This window comes from Scyliorhinus canicula, chromosome 12 (assembly GCF_902713615.1).
Source record: "Scyliorhinus canicula chromosome 12, sScyCan1.1, whole genome shotgun sequence".
In the NCBI taxonomy this organism is placed as follows: Eukaryota; Metazoa; Chordata; class Chondrichthyes; order Carcharhiniformes; family Scyliorhinidae; genus Scyliorhinus; species Scyliorhinus canicula.
This window is the reverse complement of record NC_052157.1, coordinates 69,878,419-69,898,269: the sequence shown is the minus strand read 5'-3', so window position 1 is coordinate 69,898,269 and position 19,851 is coordinate 69,878,419. Positions and strand designations below refer to the sequence as shown.

Genomic DNA, 19,851 nt, shown 5'->3' with positions numbered 1-19,851 from the left:
TGTTAGGCAGATTTGGATTTGGCGAGGAATTTAGAGGGTGGGTTAAATTGTTGTATCAGGCCCTTGTAGTGAATGTGTCAACGAACCGGCTACAGTCGGAATACTTTAGGCTACATCGAGGAACGAGGCAGGGGTGCCCCCTGTCCCCCCTGCTGTTTGCCCTGGCAATTGAGCCACTGGCCATGGCGCTGAGGGAGTCTAGAAACTGGAGGGGGCTGGTTCGGGGGGGGGGGGGGGGGGGGGGGGGGGGGGGGAGAGAGAAGAGCATAGTGTTTCACTGTATGCGGATGACCTGCTCCTGTACATTTTGGATCTGGAGGAGGGGATAGGGGAGGTCATGCAGATCCTTAAAGATTTTGCGGGCTTTTCGTGATACATGCGAGGTGCCAGGAAGAGAGACTGGGGAGCTACCGCTTAAGATGGTGGAGAGGAGCTTTCGCTATTTGGGCATACAGGTGGCTAAGAGTTGGGATGCCCTGCACAAGCTCAATCTAGCACGGCCGGTGGCTCAGATGGAGGAGGGCTTTAAGATGTGGGACATGGTGCCGCTTTCCCTGGCAGGCAGGTTGCAGTCCGTGATGAAGCCACCGAAGTTGGCCACTTCCAGACTCAAAATGGCGATTTACAAAGCACGCAGGGAAAATTGGACACTTTAAGAAAGACAAGCAGGTTGCAGAATCTTCCTGTGTATTCTGCCTGCAAAGAAAGCAGACAGCACCGAAACCAGCAGTTTGCATATTAATGAAGCGATCCCCGGGAACAATGGATACAACGATTAGCTACATTTGGGACATTCCATAGCAGGTCAGTCAGCCCGGCGCCAATGGGAGTCTGAAACAAAGGAGACAAACAAGCCAGGAAGAACCGCCCCGCGATCGAGGGACAGCCTCAGTATTCGGGAGATTCATACCAATCGATTGATATGAGATCCAATCGATTGACAGTAAGCTCGGGGTCCGCCCAAAAGGGCGCAAAGCCCCTGTGCCCCATAAAAGTCAGGTCCCAAGTCCAGCTCTCTCTCATAGCCGGCCCTCCCAGCAGAACACCTTTGCAGCAGCTCTCTAAGAACTTGACCGTGAGAAGGAGAGGCCTGGCCAACAGCTACACCGACAAGTAAGTGTCCAACCAACGCACGCTACGAGAATAGACACTCCTGACCCCTTAGCCCGTACCAACTGGGAAGCCTGCAGTCTCAGGACAGAACAAGAGGCCATTGTTCCCTGATCCAGTGGGTTCCCTTATTGAAGATAAGTATTGGCTCATAGTGGTAGGAATAGTTTAGTCCGCTAGTATTAGTTGCATGAGTATCGATTTACTGTGTAAATAATAAATGTGTTTGATTTGAACCTTACTAACTGGTGTATTGAGTTACTGGTCTGAATTTGAACTTCGTGGCGGTATCATAAAGATACCTGGCAACTCTAGGGCTAAGAAATAAAACAGAGCCAATTGTGTGTTAAGCACACTTAGTAAAACGAGCAACAGTGAAGATGACGGTCCTCCCCAGGTTCTTGTTCATCTTCCAGTGCCTTCCCATCCTCATCCCCATCCCCAAGTCCTTCTTCAGGCGGGTGAACAGGATTATTACGGGATTTGTGTGGGCAAACAAGACCCCGCATGTTAAGAGACTGTTCTTAGAGCGCAGTGGGGGGGAGGGGGTGGGATTGCCGAACCTCTGCAGCTATTACTGGGCAGCGAATATATCCATGATTCGGAAATGGGTAGTAGAGGGAGGGAGGGTGGTGTGGAAGCGGTTGGAGGAGGCGTCTTGCAGGGATACTAGCTTGGGGCATTGATAACGGCACCGCTGCCGCTCCCGCCGACACGATACAACACGAGCCCGGTGGTGATGGCGACAGTGAGGATCTGGGGTCAGTGGAGACGGCACAAGGGGGAGGTAGGGGCCTCAGTTTGGACCCCGACATGGAACAATCACAGGTTCATTCCAGGTAGAATAGACAGTGGGTTCCTCAGCTGGCACAGAGCGGGTATCAAAAGGATGGGGGACTTGTTTATTGATGGGACTTTTGCTAGCCTGAGAGCGCTAGAAGAGAAATTTGGGTTGCGCCCAGGGAATACCTTTAGGTACCTGCAGGTCCGGGCTTTCGTGAGGAAGCAGGTGGGGGAATTTCCACTACTACTGGCCCGGAGGATACAGGACAGGGTGGTTTTGGGCGTGTGGGTAGGGGACGGAAAGGTATCGGACATATACCAGGAGCTGCAGGAGGCGGAGATGACCTCGGCGGAGGAGCTGAAGGGCACGTGGGAGGAGGAGCTAGGTGAGGAGCTGGATTAGGGCTGTGGGCTGACGCCCTGGGCAGGTTAAATTCCTCCTCATCTTGTGCCAGGCTTGGCCTGGTTCAGTTTAAGGTGGTGCACCGAGCGCATATGACAGTGGCGAGAATGAGCAAGTTCTTTGGAGGACAGGTGTGTGAGGTGTTCAGGGAGCCAGCAAATCATGTCCATATGTTTTGGGCATGCTCGGCACTTACAGAATTTTGGAGAGGCTTTGCAAAGGCTATGTCCAAGGTCTTGGACACTCGGGTAAAGCCGAGTCTGGGGATAGCGATATTTGGGGTGTCAGAAGATCCGGGAGTGCAGGAGTCAAAAGAGGCCGAAGTCTTGGCCTCTGCCTCCTTGGTAGCCCGGAGAAGACTCTTGTTTAAGTGGAGGGATGCGAAACCCCCAAGTGTTGAGACTTGGGTCAGTGACATGGCTGGGTTTCTGTAGTGGTTTGTAAAATTTTGTAAAAATTTTGAATAAAAAGAAATTTTAAAAAAAGAAATTAAACCAAAACCCAGACATGCAGTCACCTTTGTTTATCATGAAGCTAACTGATGGTTTAACCCTTTCCTGCACAGAAACGCAACACGGCATTTATTTGAAGCTACAGCTTAATTTCTAATAACCACAAATAAGATAGATTACTTTCCCAGGACAGGTACCGCATGGGGTTAAATACAGAGTAAAGTTTCATCTTTTTCCTCCTGACACTGTCTACAACTCTATCCTTGACATTCAGAGGATCTTTTGTGGCCATCTAAAATGGCTGTCAATAGAGATCGATGGGAAATTTGGCCAAGCCTGAACACAGACAGGCTGCAGCCGGCAAATATACAAAGCTACAGCTCAGACTTATGCAGAAACTGACATAGAAGAAAGGCCATTAAAAGGTCTTCCCGGGACAATGGGCTCCACGTAGAAACTGACAATAAGTGGCAGGCTCAGCGATGCCTGCTCTCCTTATTTGGAAAGGCCTACATGCCTCAGACACCAATGGCCATGGCCGACCGGGACCTGCCCAGCCATCAAGGTGTCCGCCCCCAATTGATCAGGATCGTTCAGGGTGATCTATCGATCCATTGGCCCTTCACCTGGACCACCCAAAAGGGCGCGAAAGCTAGAAGGATAAAAGGTACTATGTAGCCCACACTCGCTCCCTCGACTACAGCTTTGACAGCCAACAACAACGGTGAATCCATCACCAGCTAAGAAAAGCGGCATCCGCGCCATCCACAGAGGGACCAGAACAGAGAACACAGACGACCAGCTACAAGAACTCCAGCACTGCCAGACTACCAGATCTCAGATAAGGTCTTATCTGCTCTGTTCTTGCCAGTCACCTGGAAGTTAAGTTAAGATCGATTTTAAGTGTATTAGTTTATAATCCAATGTGCATGAAAGTGTGATTAAGTAATTAACCTTGTAATGTTAATAAACAATTATTGTACTAAATAACTTGTGTGATCATTTGTCCACTGTATACGGGTTAAACACACACTGTGGTTTAGATAAAAAAGGCACAATACTTTCCTCCAGCTTCACGTCCTCACCTTGTTGGCTCCGACCAGCTCACGGAAAACGAGGGTAAATCCTAACGCTGCCTCCAGCACCCGATCCACACGGCAAACATCTGTCACCGAGTTCTCCAACTGTGTTCGTTTGGAATAACTGACCTTCTGAATCACAACCTGAGGGGGAGAGAGGGAAGAGAGGAGAGAGAGAGAGGAGTGGGAAAGAGGAAGAGAGGAGCGGGGGAGGAAGGGAGAAGGGGATGAGAGAGGAGAGGGAGGCGGAGGAGGGGGAGGAGGGGAGAAGAGGAGAGAGAAAAGGAAGGGGATGGTAGAGTTCAGGTTAAAAGAAAATAGGAGATTATTAAATTGGGAACTTTCGTCTTCAGTAATCATTAGGTACTGATGGTGTCTGCCCTCTGGTTCCCCTGTCCTGCACCCTAACCCCACATTCTCACCCTCTCTTGCCCAGTAGCCCTACACCGTTCTCCCACCAAATCCACTAACACATAGCTGAATCTGACCAGCCCCCACCCATCATGGTGGCCTGTCGCCCACCCCTTTGTCCTATACATCCCAATGCCCCATGCACCCACCAACTGCCTGTCGCCTCTCCCACCAAAAGACCTCCCCACCAACCACAGCAACCATAAATCCCACATCCCTCACAGCCCCGTGTCCTTTTCCTCCCCACCCCACTGCACACTCTGCCTCCAGACGTGAGCATTCACCTTGTCCTGATCTTCAATCTCAGTCCAGATGTTGGATATCCCTCGCCTCAACATCAACTGGATCTCGAAAACCTGGAGACCTGAAGGCAAAAAGAGCAGATTAACTAACACCCCCAAGAGCTCCCCCCTCAGCACCGCCCCTCCGACAGTGCAGCTCTCCCTCAGCACCACCCCTCCGACAGTGCAGCACTCCCTCAGCACCGCCCCTCCGACAGTGCAGCACTCCCTCAGCACCACCCCTCCGACTGAGTGCAGCACTCCCTCAGCTCTGCCCCTCCGACAGTGAGTGCAGCACTCCCTCAGCACTGCCCCTCTGTGGTGATCCACTGTGTGCACCTGTATTAGGGGATGTACGGTTGTACCTATACTACAGGTTCACCGGTAGCCCCTGCCGGCTACCTTCGCCCACAAGGAGCCGTATAAATATGCATGACTCCTCCTGATTGGCCATTCTGCCAGCTGCAGTAGGAGGCCACGCATCTGACTGTAATACAGCCTCTGTTGTACCAATCCGAGTCTTTAGTACAATTGATTGTAATAAATTGATGCACTGTCAGATTTTCTGCATTATGGATATCAGGATCAAGCCAGATCGCCTGCAGCTGGATCCACACTCGCCAAACACTAGAAAGGACTTTAATCACTGGCTGGCTTGCTTCGAGGCCTACATCAACTCAGCAACTCCCGCGCCGACGGAAGCTCAGAAGATCCAAGTTCTGTACTCCAGGTTGAGCTCCAGCGTGTTCCCGCTAATCCAGGATGCCCCGACTTACGCAGACGCCATGGACCTCCTTAAAGAGAACTATGTTCAGAAGACGAACACTCTCTTCGCAAGGCACGTACTCGCCACTCGCGTACAACTATCTGGTGAGTCGATCGAAGACTTCTGGCGGGCTCTTATTCCACTCGTACGGGACTGTGACTGTCAGGCTGTCACGGCCACTGAACATTCCAATCTCCTCATGCATGACGCATTCGTGACGGGGATTGCGTCAGACCCCATCCGACAACGACTGCTGGAAGGGGCTGCGCTCGACCTAGCGGAGTCGAAAGCTTTAGCGCTCTCCATGATGGTCGCATCTCGCAACTTCCAGAACCTACCCGGCTCGCCACGCGGCCCACGCCTCCTGGACCTCGCAAACGACCCCCCCCAACTGGGGCCACTCCTGCTCAATATGCCTGCGCTGCCCGCCACACCACGCACTCTGGGGGTCCCCGCTGCTACTTCTGCGGCCAACAGAAGCACCCCCGCCGCCAACAGAAGCACCCCCGCCAGCGCTGCCCAACCCAAATCCTGCGGGAAGAAGGGCCACTTTGCGGCGGTGTGCCAGGCCTGCGCAGTCACCGCTATCGCGCCCGAATTCGCTCCCTTCCCCCAGCCGATCGCACAATGGGCGCCGCCATCTTCTCCCCCCAGGTCCACGTGCGGCCCATGGGTGCTGCCATCTTGCCCTGCCCCCACAACGTGCGCTCCATGGACGCCGCCATCTTACCCGGCCCCTACAACATGCGCTCCATAGACGCCGCCATCTTGTCCCGCCCCTACAATGTGCGCTGCATGGGCGCCGCCATCTTCTCCCCCACAGGTCCTCCAGACGTCTCCATCGCCGCCATTTTGTCTCCCCCTCGGGACTGGAACGCTGGACCCGGGTCGCCGTCGCTCCCCATCTGACTCCTTGGACGACCACCCGCTGCTTGCCTCTACGACGCTGGACCAGTCCCGTCCTCACAACCTGGCCACCGCATCGACGACAGTGCTAATCAACGGCCACGCGACCTCCTGCCTACTGGACTCCGGGAGCACCGACAGCTTCATCCACCTGGACACGGTAAGGCGCTGCTCCCTCGCGGTCCATCCCGCCAACCAACGGATCTCCCTGCCTCTGGATCCCACTCTGTCCTGGTCCGAGATTTCTGTGTGGTCAATCTCACTGTCCAAGGTGTAGAGTTCAGCGGTTTCCGCCTATACATTCTACCCAATCTCTGTGCTGCACTATTGCTGGGTCTGGATTTTCAATGTAACCTGCAGAGTCTCACCCTCAAATTCGGCGGGCTCCTACCCCCACTCACCGTTTGCGGCCTCTCGACCCTCAAGGTTGACCCTCCCTCCCTCTTTGCCAATCTAACTGTGGATTGCAAGACGGTACAGCACCCAGGACAAGGCCTTCATCAGGTCCGAAGTCCAGGGGCTACTTCGGGAGATTATAGAGACCAGCAATAGCCCCTGGAGAACCCAAGTGGTGGTGGTCAAAACTGGGGAGAAACACAGGATGGTCGTGGACTACAGCCAGACCATCAATCGGTACACGCAGCTCGACGCATAACTCTTCCCTCGCATATCTAATATGGTCAATCGAATTGCACAGTACCGGGTCTTCTCAACGATTGACCTTAAATCCGCCTACCACCAGCTCCATATCCGTAAATCGGACCGTCCCTACACTGCCTTCGAGGCGGACGGTCGCCTCTATCAATTTCTCAGGGGTCCCTTCGGCGTCACTAACGGGGTCTCGGTATTCCAAAGAGAAATGGACCGAATGGTTGACCGGTATGGACTGCGGGCCCGCTTCCGTACCTGGACAAAGTCACCATCTGCGGCCATGACCAGCAGGACCACGACGCCAATCTTGCCGAATTTCTTCACACCGCCTCTCTCCTCAACCTCACCTACAACAAGGAGAAGCGCGTGTTCAGCACCAACCGCCTAGCCATCCTCAGCTATGTAGTCCGAATCTCCTGGGGCCCGATCCCTACCGCATGCGCCCCCTCATGGAGCTTTCCCTCCCCCACTGCCCCAAGGCCCTCAAATGCTGCCTTGGGTTCTTCTCCTACTACGCCCAGTGGGTCCCAAACTACGCGGACAAGGCCCGCACACTTATACAGTTTCCCCTCACGGCCGAGGCACAACATGCCTTTGCCTCAGTATTAGAGCAGACATAGCCAAGGCCGGGATGCACGCAGTAGACGAGACACTGCCCTTTCAAGTAGAGAGCGACGCTTCAGTTGTCGCCCTTGCCGCCACTCTAAACCAGGCAGGCAGACCCGTGGCATTCTTTTCCCGTACCCTCCATGCCTCTGAAATTCGACATTCGTCTGTTGAAAAGGAGGCCCAGGCAATCGTTGAAGTTGTGCGGCACTGGAGGAATTACCTGGAAGGCAGGTGATTCACTCTCCTCACTGATCAACGGTCGGTAGCTTCATGTTCAACAACACACAGCGGGGCAAGATCAAAAATGATAAAATCTTGTGGTGGAGAATCGAGCTCTCCACCTACAATTACAAGATCTTGTATCGCCCCGGCAAGCTCAACGAGCCCCCAGACACCCTCTCTCGAGGTACATGTGCCAGCGTACAAGTGCCCTGCACGACAGGCTTTGCCACCCGGGGGTCACTCGGTTGTATCACCTTGTCAAAGTCCGCAATCTGCCCTACTCCGTCGAGGAAGTACGGACAGTCACCAGGGACTGCCAGGTCTGTGTGGAGTGCAAGCCGCACTTCTACCGGCCAGACTGCGCGCGCCTGGTGAAAGCGTCCCGCCCCTTTGAACGGCTCAGCGTGGATTTCAAAGGGCCCCTCCCCTCCACCGACCGCAACACATATATCCTCAGTGTGGTCGATGAATTCTCCAGGTTCCCCTTCGCCATCCCATGCCCCGATATGACGTCTGCCACCGTCATCAAGGCCCTCGATTCCATATTTGCTCTGTTCGGTTTCCCCGACTACATCCACAGCGACAGAGGATCCTCATTCAGCAGCGATGAGCTGCGTCAGCTCCTGCTCAGCAGGGGTATCGCCTCCAGCAGGACGACCAGCTACAACCCCTGGGGAAACGGGCAGGTAGAGAGGGAGAACGGGATGGTTTGGAGGGCCATTCAGCTAACCTCCCAGCCGCTCGCTGGCAGTAGGTCCTCCCGGATGCACTGCACTCCATCCGGTCTCTACTGTGCACTGCCACGAATAACACACCCATGAACGTGTTTTTACCTTCCCTAGGAAGTCCATATCCGGGGTGTCGCTCCCGACTTGGCTCTCAGCTCCAGGACCGGTTCTACTGCGCAGGCATGTCCGACTCCACAAGGTGGACCGCTTAGTGGACAGGGTACGCCTGCTCCACGCCAACCCCCAGTATGCCTACGTGGAGTTCCCCGACGGCCGCCAGGATACGGTCTCACTCAGGGACCTGGCTCCCTCGGGTTCCACTCCCACTCACTTCCCCAACCACGCGCCGCTCTCCCCTCCCCCGGTGCTCCCAGCATCAGCCCCACCAGGTCCATCCCTTCCCCTGGCCACGCTAGAGGACGAGGAAGATTTCGGCACGCTCCCGGAGTCATCCAGCTACTGGCCAGCACCAACACCGCCAGCACCGACATTGTCGACGCCGACACCGCCAGTACCGACATCGCCACCACCGCCACGTCGCTCCCAGCGGACCATCAAACCACCGGACAGGCTTAACCTCTGACGGGTACCAGACTACAAGATGGACATATATATATTTTTCCCCCTCCCCTCTGTAAATAATTCACAATTCTGTATATAGTCCCACGCCACCCCCGCCGGACTCATTTTTAACAGGTGAATGTGGTGATCCACTGTGTTAACTGTGTGCACCTGTATTAGGGGATGTACGGTAGTACCTATACTACAGGTTCGCCGGTAGCCCCTGCCGGCTACCTCCGCCCACAAGGAGCCATATAAATGTGTTTGACTCCTCCTGATCAGCCATTCTGCCAGCTGCAGCACTCAGCACCAACCCACCACCAGTGCAGTACTCCCACAGCACCGACCCTCCCCAACAGTGCAGCACCCCTCAGCACCAACCCACCACCAGTGCAGTACTCCCACAGCACCGACCCTCCCCAACAGTGCAGCACTCCTCAGCACCAACCCACCACCAGTGCAGTACTCCCAAAGCACCGACCCTCCCCAACAGTGCAGCACTCCTTAGCAACAACCCACCACCAGTGCAGTACTCCCACGGCACTGAACCTCCACAACAGTGCAGCACTCCTTAGCACCAACCCACCACCTGTGCAGTACTCCCGCGGCACCGAACCTCAACAGTGCAGCACTCCCGCAGCACCGACCCTCCCCAACAGTGCAGCACTCCCGCAGCACCGACCCTCCCCAACAGTGCAGCACTCCCGCAGCACCGACCCTCCCCAACAGTGAAGCACACATTCAGCACTAATCCTCCATTAGTGCAGCATTCCCGCAGCACTGACCCTCCCACAATGCGGCACTCGGTAGTGGGGCATTGTAGGAATGGGAGCAACTGTTCTGTCAAAGAGACTTCCTGCTTTGCTGAGTCTCAGTGGCAAGGCAACGTTGAAAATGATGAGCTTACCGGGTAGGCCGGACAGCATGAGCGAATCTCCTTCCTGAGCTCGAACAAGCCACTCTGAGACCTCAGTAATCGTCATCTTCAACATGTCCTTCAAGGCAGAGCTAAAGGGGAATGAATTGAATTTATAGATTATTTGAATTGAAATTCTGCCTGCTGCCTTGGTGGGATTTGAACCAATGTCCTTGGTACATTGACCTGACCCTCTGCCTTAATAATCCAGTAACATTACTACTACCCCGAGAACCTCCCTCAAAATGGTGGAAAATGTTTGAGACTGTGCTAATAATAATGTAGGCTTATTTTAAAACTGCAATGAAGTTACTGTGAAAAGCCCCTTGATGCCACATTACGCCAGCTGTTCGGGTACACAGAGGGAGAATTCAGAATTTCCAATTCACCAAATAGCACGTCTTTCGGGACTTGTGGAAGGAAATCCACATAGACACAGGGAGAACATGCAGACTCCACAGAGTTACCGAAGCCGGGAACCGGGACCCTGGCGCTGTGAAGCAACAGTGCTAATCACTGTGTACTGAGCCACCTCCTGTGACTGAATGAACAAGAGATTGATATGGGACTGAGGGAAAAGCACCAGCCTAACCAGCACCTCTTCATAACAGTACTTTTCCTCAGGGCGCAGTATTAGAATCGTACTTCAGGAATGATAATATTCGTTCGGGTTTGTAGACAGGATATAATTCCACAGCTCTCCGAGGACTCAAAATTAGAAATTGTCACACAAAGAGAGGGGGGAGTTGATTCATTTTGGTAAGAAGAATGGCAATATAAACTAAATGGTGCAACTTTTTACAAAGGGGTGCAGGATCAGAGATGGTGGTGGTGGGGGGGGGGGGGGGGGGGGGGGGGGGGGGAGAGAATCTGAGATGGCTGTTGTAAAACAAAATTTTAGGACCCTGAGCTACAGGAAGCAAGGGGGTGTTACTGCCTAATATTTCTGAATCTTTGTTGAGGCCCCCTTCTGGAGCAATTTGTCTATTTCTGGGTGCTGCACTTCAGGAAGCAGCCCAAGGCCTTGGGAGAGGGTCCTGTAGGCCTCAAGCCCACAGAAGCCAATTTTTGCAATTTTGTATTGTATTTTGTTCCAGCTCTGCTTTGAAACTGATAGATATACATTCAAGTCATTTTGAATTGTATCTCAGTTGGTCAACATTGACCGTACAATTTTGCGAAAGGGGAGCCTGCTTTGTCCTCACAATCTCACTTGAATCTAGTTCAAAGGAGCAAAGGGCAATGCACGTTATTAGATGCAGACTTCAGCCAGTTACTTTGTGTCCTCATCATCTTTATGAATATGGAAAATCTAACCTTGTACATGTAGGTCGTTGTGAAGGATAATAGCAACAAGATGCTCTTTTTACTCAGCATTGGATACTCCTGGGAGATACTACACCAGAATGCTCACAGCCGTGTGGGCTTCTGGCATGTTTTTAATGTGGCATTACAGGAAAGCTGCAGCAGCGTAGTCTTCTAATTTGGAGGCAGCTCTAAGTCAGTAACAGCAATCTCAATTTGAAAAGGAATTTTTCACACACCAGTACTCTTTCAAATTCTGAATCTTCTCTCATTTGCCAGTACTTCCCTGCATATAACACACATGGGCTTTGCCTTCTTATTTGCATTGTCACAATTGACCACACCTCAAGAAGTCACCTTTATGCTTCGATTCGAGTTAAATTTCTTTTTTTTTTTATAGGGCCGATATCCATAGGCTCTGGAATTCCAACACTGCCCCACTGCTCTGTCCTGTCCTGGACTCTCATGTGCAGCGCTCTCCAGCAGATTCTGTTGTGAGATCCTGTCCAATAGGGAAGTCTCTGGCCATCTCTTACTTTTAGAAAATCATTAATGTTCACAGTTCACTTGCCTTGCTTGCCAGCAGCTGCAAAATCGAAACAACTCTACTCCCTGTTTTGCCGTGGAAAGTACTTGGGCGGCACTTCACGTCAATTTTACATGCAGGGTGTGTGACCTGCTCTCTGCTGCCACTTCTGGCTGCAAGTCTCCATGAAGGTTACTGTATCTCCATTTAAAAGGCAGCATGGGCTGCAATGCTTGATGTAAAAGTTGGTAGCAGCTGTTCGGCAGTTCTCTTGCAATCTGGACCACATGGGAAAGGCGGAACCGATCACTCCGCGAACCACCTGACACTTGCCCAAGATCCACCCACCAGTCGCGACCCTAACTTTGGAAAATCTCTGGTGTAGCGGGCCTTGAAAGGCTGGAATGGAGCCAAACACCTTGCTTAAAAAGGGACAGTGCTTTGGTAACTCGGTGCTGCAGCCAGAGTGGAATAGTAAATTACAGATTAGAGGAGCCAGGGCCAGAAACGGAGTGACTGACTATAGTGCTCACACATTGGGGTTACTCAGCAACTTAGTAATATATGAACCGAGCGAATGGTAACGTGTACACCAATTTGTAGATCTATCGTGGAACAGACCAAATTGGGGGTTATTGTTTGTGTTTAAACAAACATCTGTTTGTCTTATTTTCTTCAGATATATAAAGTGCTTTCTCCTTTCAATAAAGTTATCATTCTTCCTTTCTGGATATATTGGGCGCAATTCTCCCATTGGGAGACTAAGTTCCGACGCCGGAGTCCGCTCCCAGCCCCCTATTCTCCCACCCCCGGGGAGCTAGGAGCGGCGCTGCGTCATTTATGTGCGCTGGGCATTGGCGCCGTGTAAATTACGCGGCGCTGACGTCACCCACGCATGCACAGGTTGCCGTCCTCCCCGCAAGAAGATGTCGGATGGATCTTGTGGGGCAGCAGAGGAAAGGAAGTCCTCCTTCAGAGACGCGGCCCGCCAATCGGTGGGCACCGATCGCGGGCCAGACCCCTTTTGAGCCCCCCCCCCCTCGGTGCAAGAACCCCCCCCCCCCAGCGTTTCCGCGCTGTTCCCACTGGCACCGACCAGAATACAACTTATAATAATCTTTATTATTGTCACAAGTAGGATTACGTTAACATTGCAATGAAGTTACTGTGAAAAGCCCCTTGTGGCCACATAAGGCACCTTTTCGGGTACACAGAGAGAGAATTCAGGATGTCCAATTCACCTAACAGCACGTCTTTCGGGACTTGTGGGAGGAAACTGGAACACCCGGAAGAAGTCCACGCAGTTACGGGGAGAACTTGCAGACTGCACAGTCAGTGACCCAAGCCGGGAATCGAACCCAGGTCCCTGGTGCTATGAAGCAACAGTGCACCTCTGTGCTCCAGTTCAAACCTTTGTGAGATTAGAATGTTCTCAGGGATGAGGGTCCTTCAGTTAATATTGGAGAGACTGGGACTGTTCTCCTCAGAGCAGAGAAGGTTCGGGGAAGATTTAATCGAGTCCGTTCACAGTCATGAGTGGGTTTGGATAGAGTCAATAAGGAGAAAGTGTTTCTCGTTGGCAGGAGGGTGGTTAACCAGAGGGGACACAGATTGAAGAGAATTGATAAAAGATCCAGGACTGGGGAGGGGGGTATGAGGATTTTTATTTTTACACAGCGATTTGTTGTGAACTGGAATGTGCTGCCTGAAAGGGTGGTGGAAGCAGATTCAACAGGAACTTTCAAAAAAAAAAAGGGGGGGGGGGAATTGTGAAAGAATTTACAGGAACCATCCTGAAATGGTTGCGGGGGAAAGCGGGACTAACTGGAGAAGTCTTTCAACGAGCCAGCTCAGGCAAATAAGTCGAATGGCCTCCTCTTGAGCACGGTTCCTGTATTTCACAAGGTGGCAGAGTCGGGGGAACAGGGCTGCAAAGAGACAGGGCCCAGGTTCAGAGCCAGATCTGAGAGGGGAGCAGCTCCAGGAGGCGGTTTTATTTTTAGGCTCCTCCCAGTCCTCCAGTGACAAGCGTCAATTCCAGTGAACTCACAACAGAGAGAGTGTGGACTTTATCCAGGCACGTGGACTGAAGTGAACGTGCAAGTTGGTGCGGAAGGGGTTTGAACAAGGTCAGGGTGCGATGCTTCTCCCAGTAAGACAGTCATGACCACCTGCCGTACCGTTCAGATTCATCCAAGCCCAGTCAACCCAGCGAGAGTCACTAGCCCCCTCCTTACTTGCTCAAGGACCAAGTTCCGGCTGCAAGAAGGACTTGGAGTCTCGATTCCTGTTCCACGTTTAGGTATGGGATTCCCTCCCTGAAAAACTGAGATGGAGGAAAGATCAGAATCAGGTGCTCAACTTCCCCGAGCAACAGAAACAATGCCGCCAAGGTGACAGCCCTGCATTCTGACAATGGCTACACCAGACTTAGTGAGCCCTGTTCGCTGCTCATTGACCCCACCCCCTCGTCCCCCAGACACAGCTCACCAACAACAGCCTGCCCCCTAGCTATGGCCCCATGGTTCAGCTCCGAAGTAACAGCCCACTGGGCCACATACGCATAGCGACCGCCTCCTGGGGCCCCGCTCCCTAGTGACTGCCCCCAGGAGCCCCACTCCCTAGTGACTGTCCCCTGGGGCCCCGCTTCCTAGTGATTGCCCCCTGGGGTCCCGCTCCTTAGTGACTGCCCCCTGGGGCCACACTCACTAGTGACTGCCCCCTGGGGTCCCCCTCCCTAGTGACTGCCCCCTGGGGCCCCGCTCCCTAGTGACTGCCAACTGGGGCCCCGCCCCCTAGTGACTGCCAACTGGGGCCCAGCTCCCTAGTGACTGCCAACTGGGGCCCAGCTCCCTCGTTACTGCCAACGGAGGCCCAGCTCCCTAGTGACTGCCCCCTGGGGCCCCGCTCCCTAGTGACTGCCAACTGGGGCCCAGCTCCCTAGTGACTGCCAACTGGGGCCCAGCTCCCTAGTGACTGCCCCCTGGAGCCCCGCTCCCTAGTGACTGCCCCCTGGAGCCCAGCTCCCTAGTGACTGCCAACTGGGGCCCAGCTCCCTCGTTACTGCCAACGGAGGCCCAGCTCCCTAGTGACTGCCAACTGGGGCCCAGCTCCCTAGTGACTGCCCCCTGGAGCCCCGCTCCCTAGTGACTGCCCCCTGGGGCCCCGCTCCTTAGTGACTGCCAACTGGGGCACCGCTCCCTAGTGACTGCCCCCTGGGGCCCCGCTCCCTAGTGACTGCCAACTGGGGCCCCGCTCCCTAGTGACTGCCAACTGGGGCACCGCTCCCTAGTGACTGCCCCCTGGGGCCCCGCTCCCTAGTGACTGCCCCCTGGGGCCCCGCTCCCTAGTGACTGCCAACTGGGGCACCGCTCCCTAGTGACTGCCAACTGGGGCACCGCTCCCTAGTGACTGCCGCTGAATTTAGTTCCCATAACAGCGGCTCCCTGGCGCCCTGTCCCCTCGCGACAGCCTTACAGTCGCCACCCATTTGGTCCAGCAACCTACCTTCTTGAAATCAAAACCATATTTTGCAAGGAAGGAGCAACTGGAGGACTGGAAGGTGAATTCAGCATCCAGAGGCCCGAAGCTCGGTGGGAAGAGGTAGAAGTTGTAGCAGAGAGCAAAAAATCTGTGCGGTGAGGAAGATTTAAACAATTGCAAACTCAATATTGTAGAAAGTAACTTCTATATTTCAAACATCTTTGACAGATAATGATGTCCCGAAGTGTTTCACAGGATTGCAAATCAAACAAATATTTGGCTCCAAACCATAGAAGAGATATTCAGGACAGGTGACAAATATTTGGGGGTGGGGAAAAGAGGGAAAGAGGGGAAGAGGGGAAGAGGGGAAGAGGGGAAGAGGGGAAGAGGGGAAGAGGGGAAGAGGGGAAGAGGGGAAGAGGGGAAGAGGGGAAGAGGGGAAGAGGGGAAGAGGGGAAGAGGGGAAGAGGGGAAGAGGGGAAGAGAGGAGGGGGGGGGGAAAGAGAGGAGGGGGGGGAAGAGGGGGAAGGGGAAGAGGGGGAAGGGGAAGAGGGGGAAGGGGAAGAGGGGGAAAGGGAAGAGTGGGGGAAGGGGGAAGAGTGGGAAGGGGAAGAGGGGGAAGGGGAAGAGGGGGGAAGGGGAAGAGGGAGAAGAGAGAGGGGTTGATTATAGGGGCTGGTGGGGATTAGCAAGGTCACAGTAGACGAAGAGTCAGGCTCTGACCCCACCCGACAGATCTACTCACCCATTGGTTGAATTAGACTCCTGGGTAAACAAAGAGAGGCCTTTAAATTTAAGAGTGAAAAAGATAGTCAATAATTGTGATCAGAAAATCAGGATAAACATACCCAGATTGGATATTGTCCTGATACCAGGTTTTGCATACCATATAATCAGGGGGCGGATTGTAGAAAATTTACAGCAGTGACACAATCCATTCAGCCCATTTGCTCCACACTGAGATTCATTCCACATTCTCACCGCTCTCTGGGTAAAGAGATTTCTCCCGAATTCCCCATTCGATGATTAGTGATTCTGACACATTAAAGGTCTTTAATTCTAGTGCCCCTCTCCCCCCACCACTGGCAAACGCAGGAACATCTTCTCTGCGTCTGCCCTGTCAAAACTCCTTCCTCGTTTGCGATCAGGTCATTCCTCCCACCTCGTCTCATCTGGAGAAATTAGCCCTTTGTCTGTTTAGACTTTCCCACTCTACCCAAGGCCGAAACAATCGCTGCTTTTACTGTCACAGTAGAGTGCGGCTCAGAAGGTGGACGTTCGACCCATCGGACCCCATGCTGGCTCTTGGAGAGAACCGATCATTGTGTTGCCCACTTACTCCATCCACCTTCCACTGCCATCCTCAGGTCACCCCCTCCATGTTCCAGTAAACCTGTCCAAATTCCCCACCATTTCTGCCCACTTTACCAGCAGCACTTACCAATCTGGGACACGGTAAACCTCGTCACACTGGGCCTCAGTTTCCCATAGCGTTCCTCTGGGGAGTCAAACAAACTGCAGGCACAAAAACTCTGGTTAGTAACTTCATTCTCTGACACACCCACATCAGCTCTACTGCCCACCCCCCCCCATCCCACCCACACCCCACCCCCACCGCTGCAGCCTCCATTCCCAATCCAAGCCACTCTTGTCCTTTTTCTGCTATCCTTTCATGGAATATAGACATCGCTGACGAAGCTCAGCATTTGTTCCCCATCCCTAGTTGCCCTTGAGAAGGTGGTGGTGAGCTGCCTTCTTGAACCGCTGCAGTCCGAGGTGTAGGTACACCTCCAGTGCTATTAGGGAGGGAGTACCAGGATTTGACCCAGTGAAGGGATGGCCAATATATTTCCAAGTCAGGATGGTGAGTGACTTGGAAGGGAAACCTCCAGGTGGTGGTGCGCCCAGATATCTGCTGCCCTTGTCCTTCTAGGTGGTAGCAGTGGTGAGCTTGGAAGGTGCTGCCAAGGAAGCCTTGGTGAGTTTCTACAGTGCATCTTGTAGATGGTACACACGGCTGCGACTGTGCATCGGTGGTGGAGTGAGTGAATGTTTTGTGGAAGGGGATCTGATCAAGTGGGCTGCTTTATCCTGGAAGTTGTCGTGTGCTGTAGGAGCTGCACTCATCCAGGCAAATGGGGTGTATTCCATCACACTCCGGACTTGTGCCTATTAGATGGTGGACAGGCTTTGTGTGTTGGCGGGGCGGCTCATGTGGTGTTAATCACCAGAGGATTCCCAGTCTCTGACCTGCTCTTGCAGTCACAGTATTTATATGGCTGAGTCCAGTTCAGTTTCTGGTCAATCTTGACCCCCATAATGTTGATTGTGGTATTTTCAGCGATGGCAATGCCATTGAATGTCAAGGAGCGATGGTTAGGTCTTCCGGTTGCAGCAATGAGTGAGTGAGCCGCACATTCGGGGGCTCTCACTCCGGTGGGACTTGAGGACCTGGTTCTCCGGTTTTGCGGGACTGTGGAGCGGTGAAAGGACGGCCACGGAGGTACGGAGGAGCAGGAAGAGCTGCATGGAACCGTGGGAGAGCAGGAAGCAGCGAAAACGGGGGAGGAAGGGACAAAGACAAGGTGCAGGGGAAGCTGACCCGGGACCCAAGATGGCGGACCTCGGACCCAGCAAGCGCTGAAAAACATGCTGCAGGTTATTAAGAGCAGCTTTGAGTCGTTGAAGCGGGATAACTTGGACCCACTTCAGAAGGCAGTGGATCAGCTGAACCAGAGGCCGTTTGCCCAGGATGAAAATGTTAAGGAGTTGGGAGAGGCGGTGGAGGAGCAGGCGGACGCGCAGACGATTGCGGTGCTAGAAGCCGACGGGTTGAAGGAGAGACAGAGAAGACTGCTGGACAGAGTAGAGGAGCTGGAAAATAGAGCCCGCAGACAAAAATCTGAGGATCATCGGCATCCCGGAGGGGGCTGAGGGAGCTGACGCCACAGCGTTTGTGGCGGACCTGTTGATGCAGCTGATGGGGGCTGAAGTATTTCCGCGACCGCCGGAGCTGGAGGGGGGACACAGAGTGCAGGCAAGGCAGGGGCAGCCGGGGGGGGGGGGGGGTCTGATGCGCCGTCTGATGGTGATTAGGTTCCACAGGTTTGTGGGAGAAGGAGCGGGTGCTGCGGTGCGCAAAGAGCGCCAAGAGCAGCACGTGGAATAACAGTGTTCTTCGCATTTACTAGGACCTAAGCCAGGAGTTGGCTAGGCAGCGAGCAGCCTTTAAACAAGTTAAGGTGTTATTCAAGAAGCCTGTGAAGTTTGGTCTGCTCTTCTCGGTCCGTCTTTGGGTTACGCATCAGGGCCAACATCACTACTTCTCCGAGCCCGAAGAAGCCATGGACTTTGCGAGGGATCAGGGGCTGGTCCCAAAAAGAGGTCCCACGGACGCAAGCTAGGGTCCGAGAACTATCGTTTGAAGGGATGCCGACTGTGCCTGGACTGTTGGTCGACTGTTTACTGTTTTAAAGATGCCATGTGGGCGGTTTTTGCAGTTTGTGCCTGGGGGTGTGTGTGTGTGCGCCTCTGGCTCCGCCCCCAGGAAATGGTACACAAGATAAGGCTCACTCAGGCAACATGTGATGAGCACACTTCTCGGCTGCTGTACAGTTCTCAGATGATTAAAACCTTTGAATCATTTATCTTCTCTCCTGTGTCGTGATTGAGGGTATCTCAATTTAATCAGCTGATACATCAAGATGGACAGCGCTCTAAAGCCGGAGAAATTCAACCTGGACACTCGGTCTCTAGAAGCCTCGGAAATTTTTAAATATTGGCTGCGGTGTTTTGAGGACTATATTGACTCCTCAGCAACTGAGGCCGACGGCGCTCGCAAGCTGCGTTTACTACATGCCCGGGTGGGCCACCAACTCTCCTCCGCGATCGAAAACGCTGCAAATTATGAAACTGCGGTCGAGATACTGACAAAACGCTTTGTGAAGCCGATTAATGAGGTACACGCCAGACATTTGCTCTCAACCTGCAGCCAGCGTTCCGGGGAAACTCTGGACGAGTACGCGGAGAGACTCTGTGCTCGCGAGGAACTGCAACCATAAAGCAGTGACGGCAGAAACCCACATGAACTTGCCTATTCGCGATGCCTTTGTGTCCGGTATCAGGTACTCGTACATCCAGCAGCGGCTCCTAGAAGACGGGGCAAAGGATCTGCAAGGCACGATAACGCTCGCCTCTTCCCTAGAAATGGCCCACCGTAACCTCCGTACATACTCCGCGGACCTTGCAAACCCCTCTCGATCCCCACCAGACTTGGCCACGCTATAGGCCTGTGCCGCGCGGCGATCCGCTCACTCCGGGGGTTCCCCATGCTATTTCTGTGGACAAGGTCAGCACCCACGGCATCGTTGCCCGGCCCGCTCTGCGATCTGCAACGACTGCGGGAAGAAAGGGCACTTCGCTAAAGTCTGCCTGGCTGGGCCCAAACAAAATCCTCACCAGGCCCAGAGATCAAGCACCCTGTCTCACAGGCCCCGCAACGCGGCCGTGCGGCGGCCGGACACGCCCACTTCCGACGAGTCATCGATCTCGTGCGAGTCATGGGAGCTGACATCTTGGCAGCGGCCACCTTGGAACCCCGACACGTGCGACCGATGGCGGCGGGCATTTTGAGACTCAAGGTGGCCATTTTGTGAGTCC

At 53.6% G+C, this 19,851-nt stretch overlaps 1 protein-coding gene across 1 annotated transcript in view; it reads right to left on the bottom strand.

The window, feature by feature from the left end:
* The window catches only part of LOC119974275 (poly(A)-specific ribonuclease PNLDC1-like), a 48,365-nt gene that overhangs the window by 20,390 nt on the left and 8,124 nt on the right, over window positions 1–19,851 (bottom strand). Inside the window, exons 3-9 of the mRNA XM_038813047.1 lie at window positions 16,634–16,707; window positions 15,938–15,977; window positions 15,217–15,340; window positions 13,947–14,035; window positions 9,870–9,970; window positions 4,523–4,602; window positions 3,834–3,971 (exon numbers count right to left, since the gene is read on the bottom strand). Of these exons, the coding sequence (XP_038668975.1) occupies window positions 3,834–3,971; window positions 4,523–4,602; window positions 9,870–9,970; window positions 13,947–14,035; window positions 15,217–15,340; window positions 15,938–15,977; window positions 16,634–16,707 (646 nt within the window). The remainder of the gene's footprint in view (window positions 1–3,833; window positions 3,972–4,522; window positions 4,603–9,869; window positions 9,971–13,946; window positions 14,036–15,216; window positions 15,341–15,937; window positions 15,978–16,633; window positions 16,708–19,851) is intronic.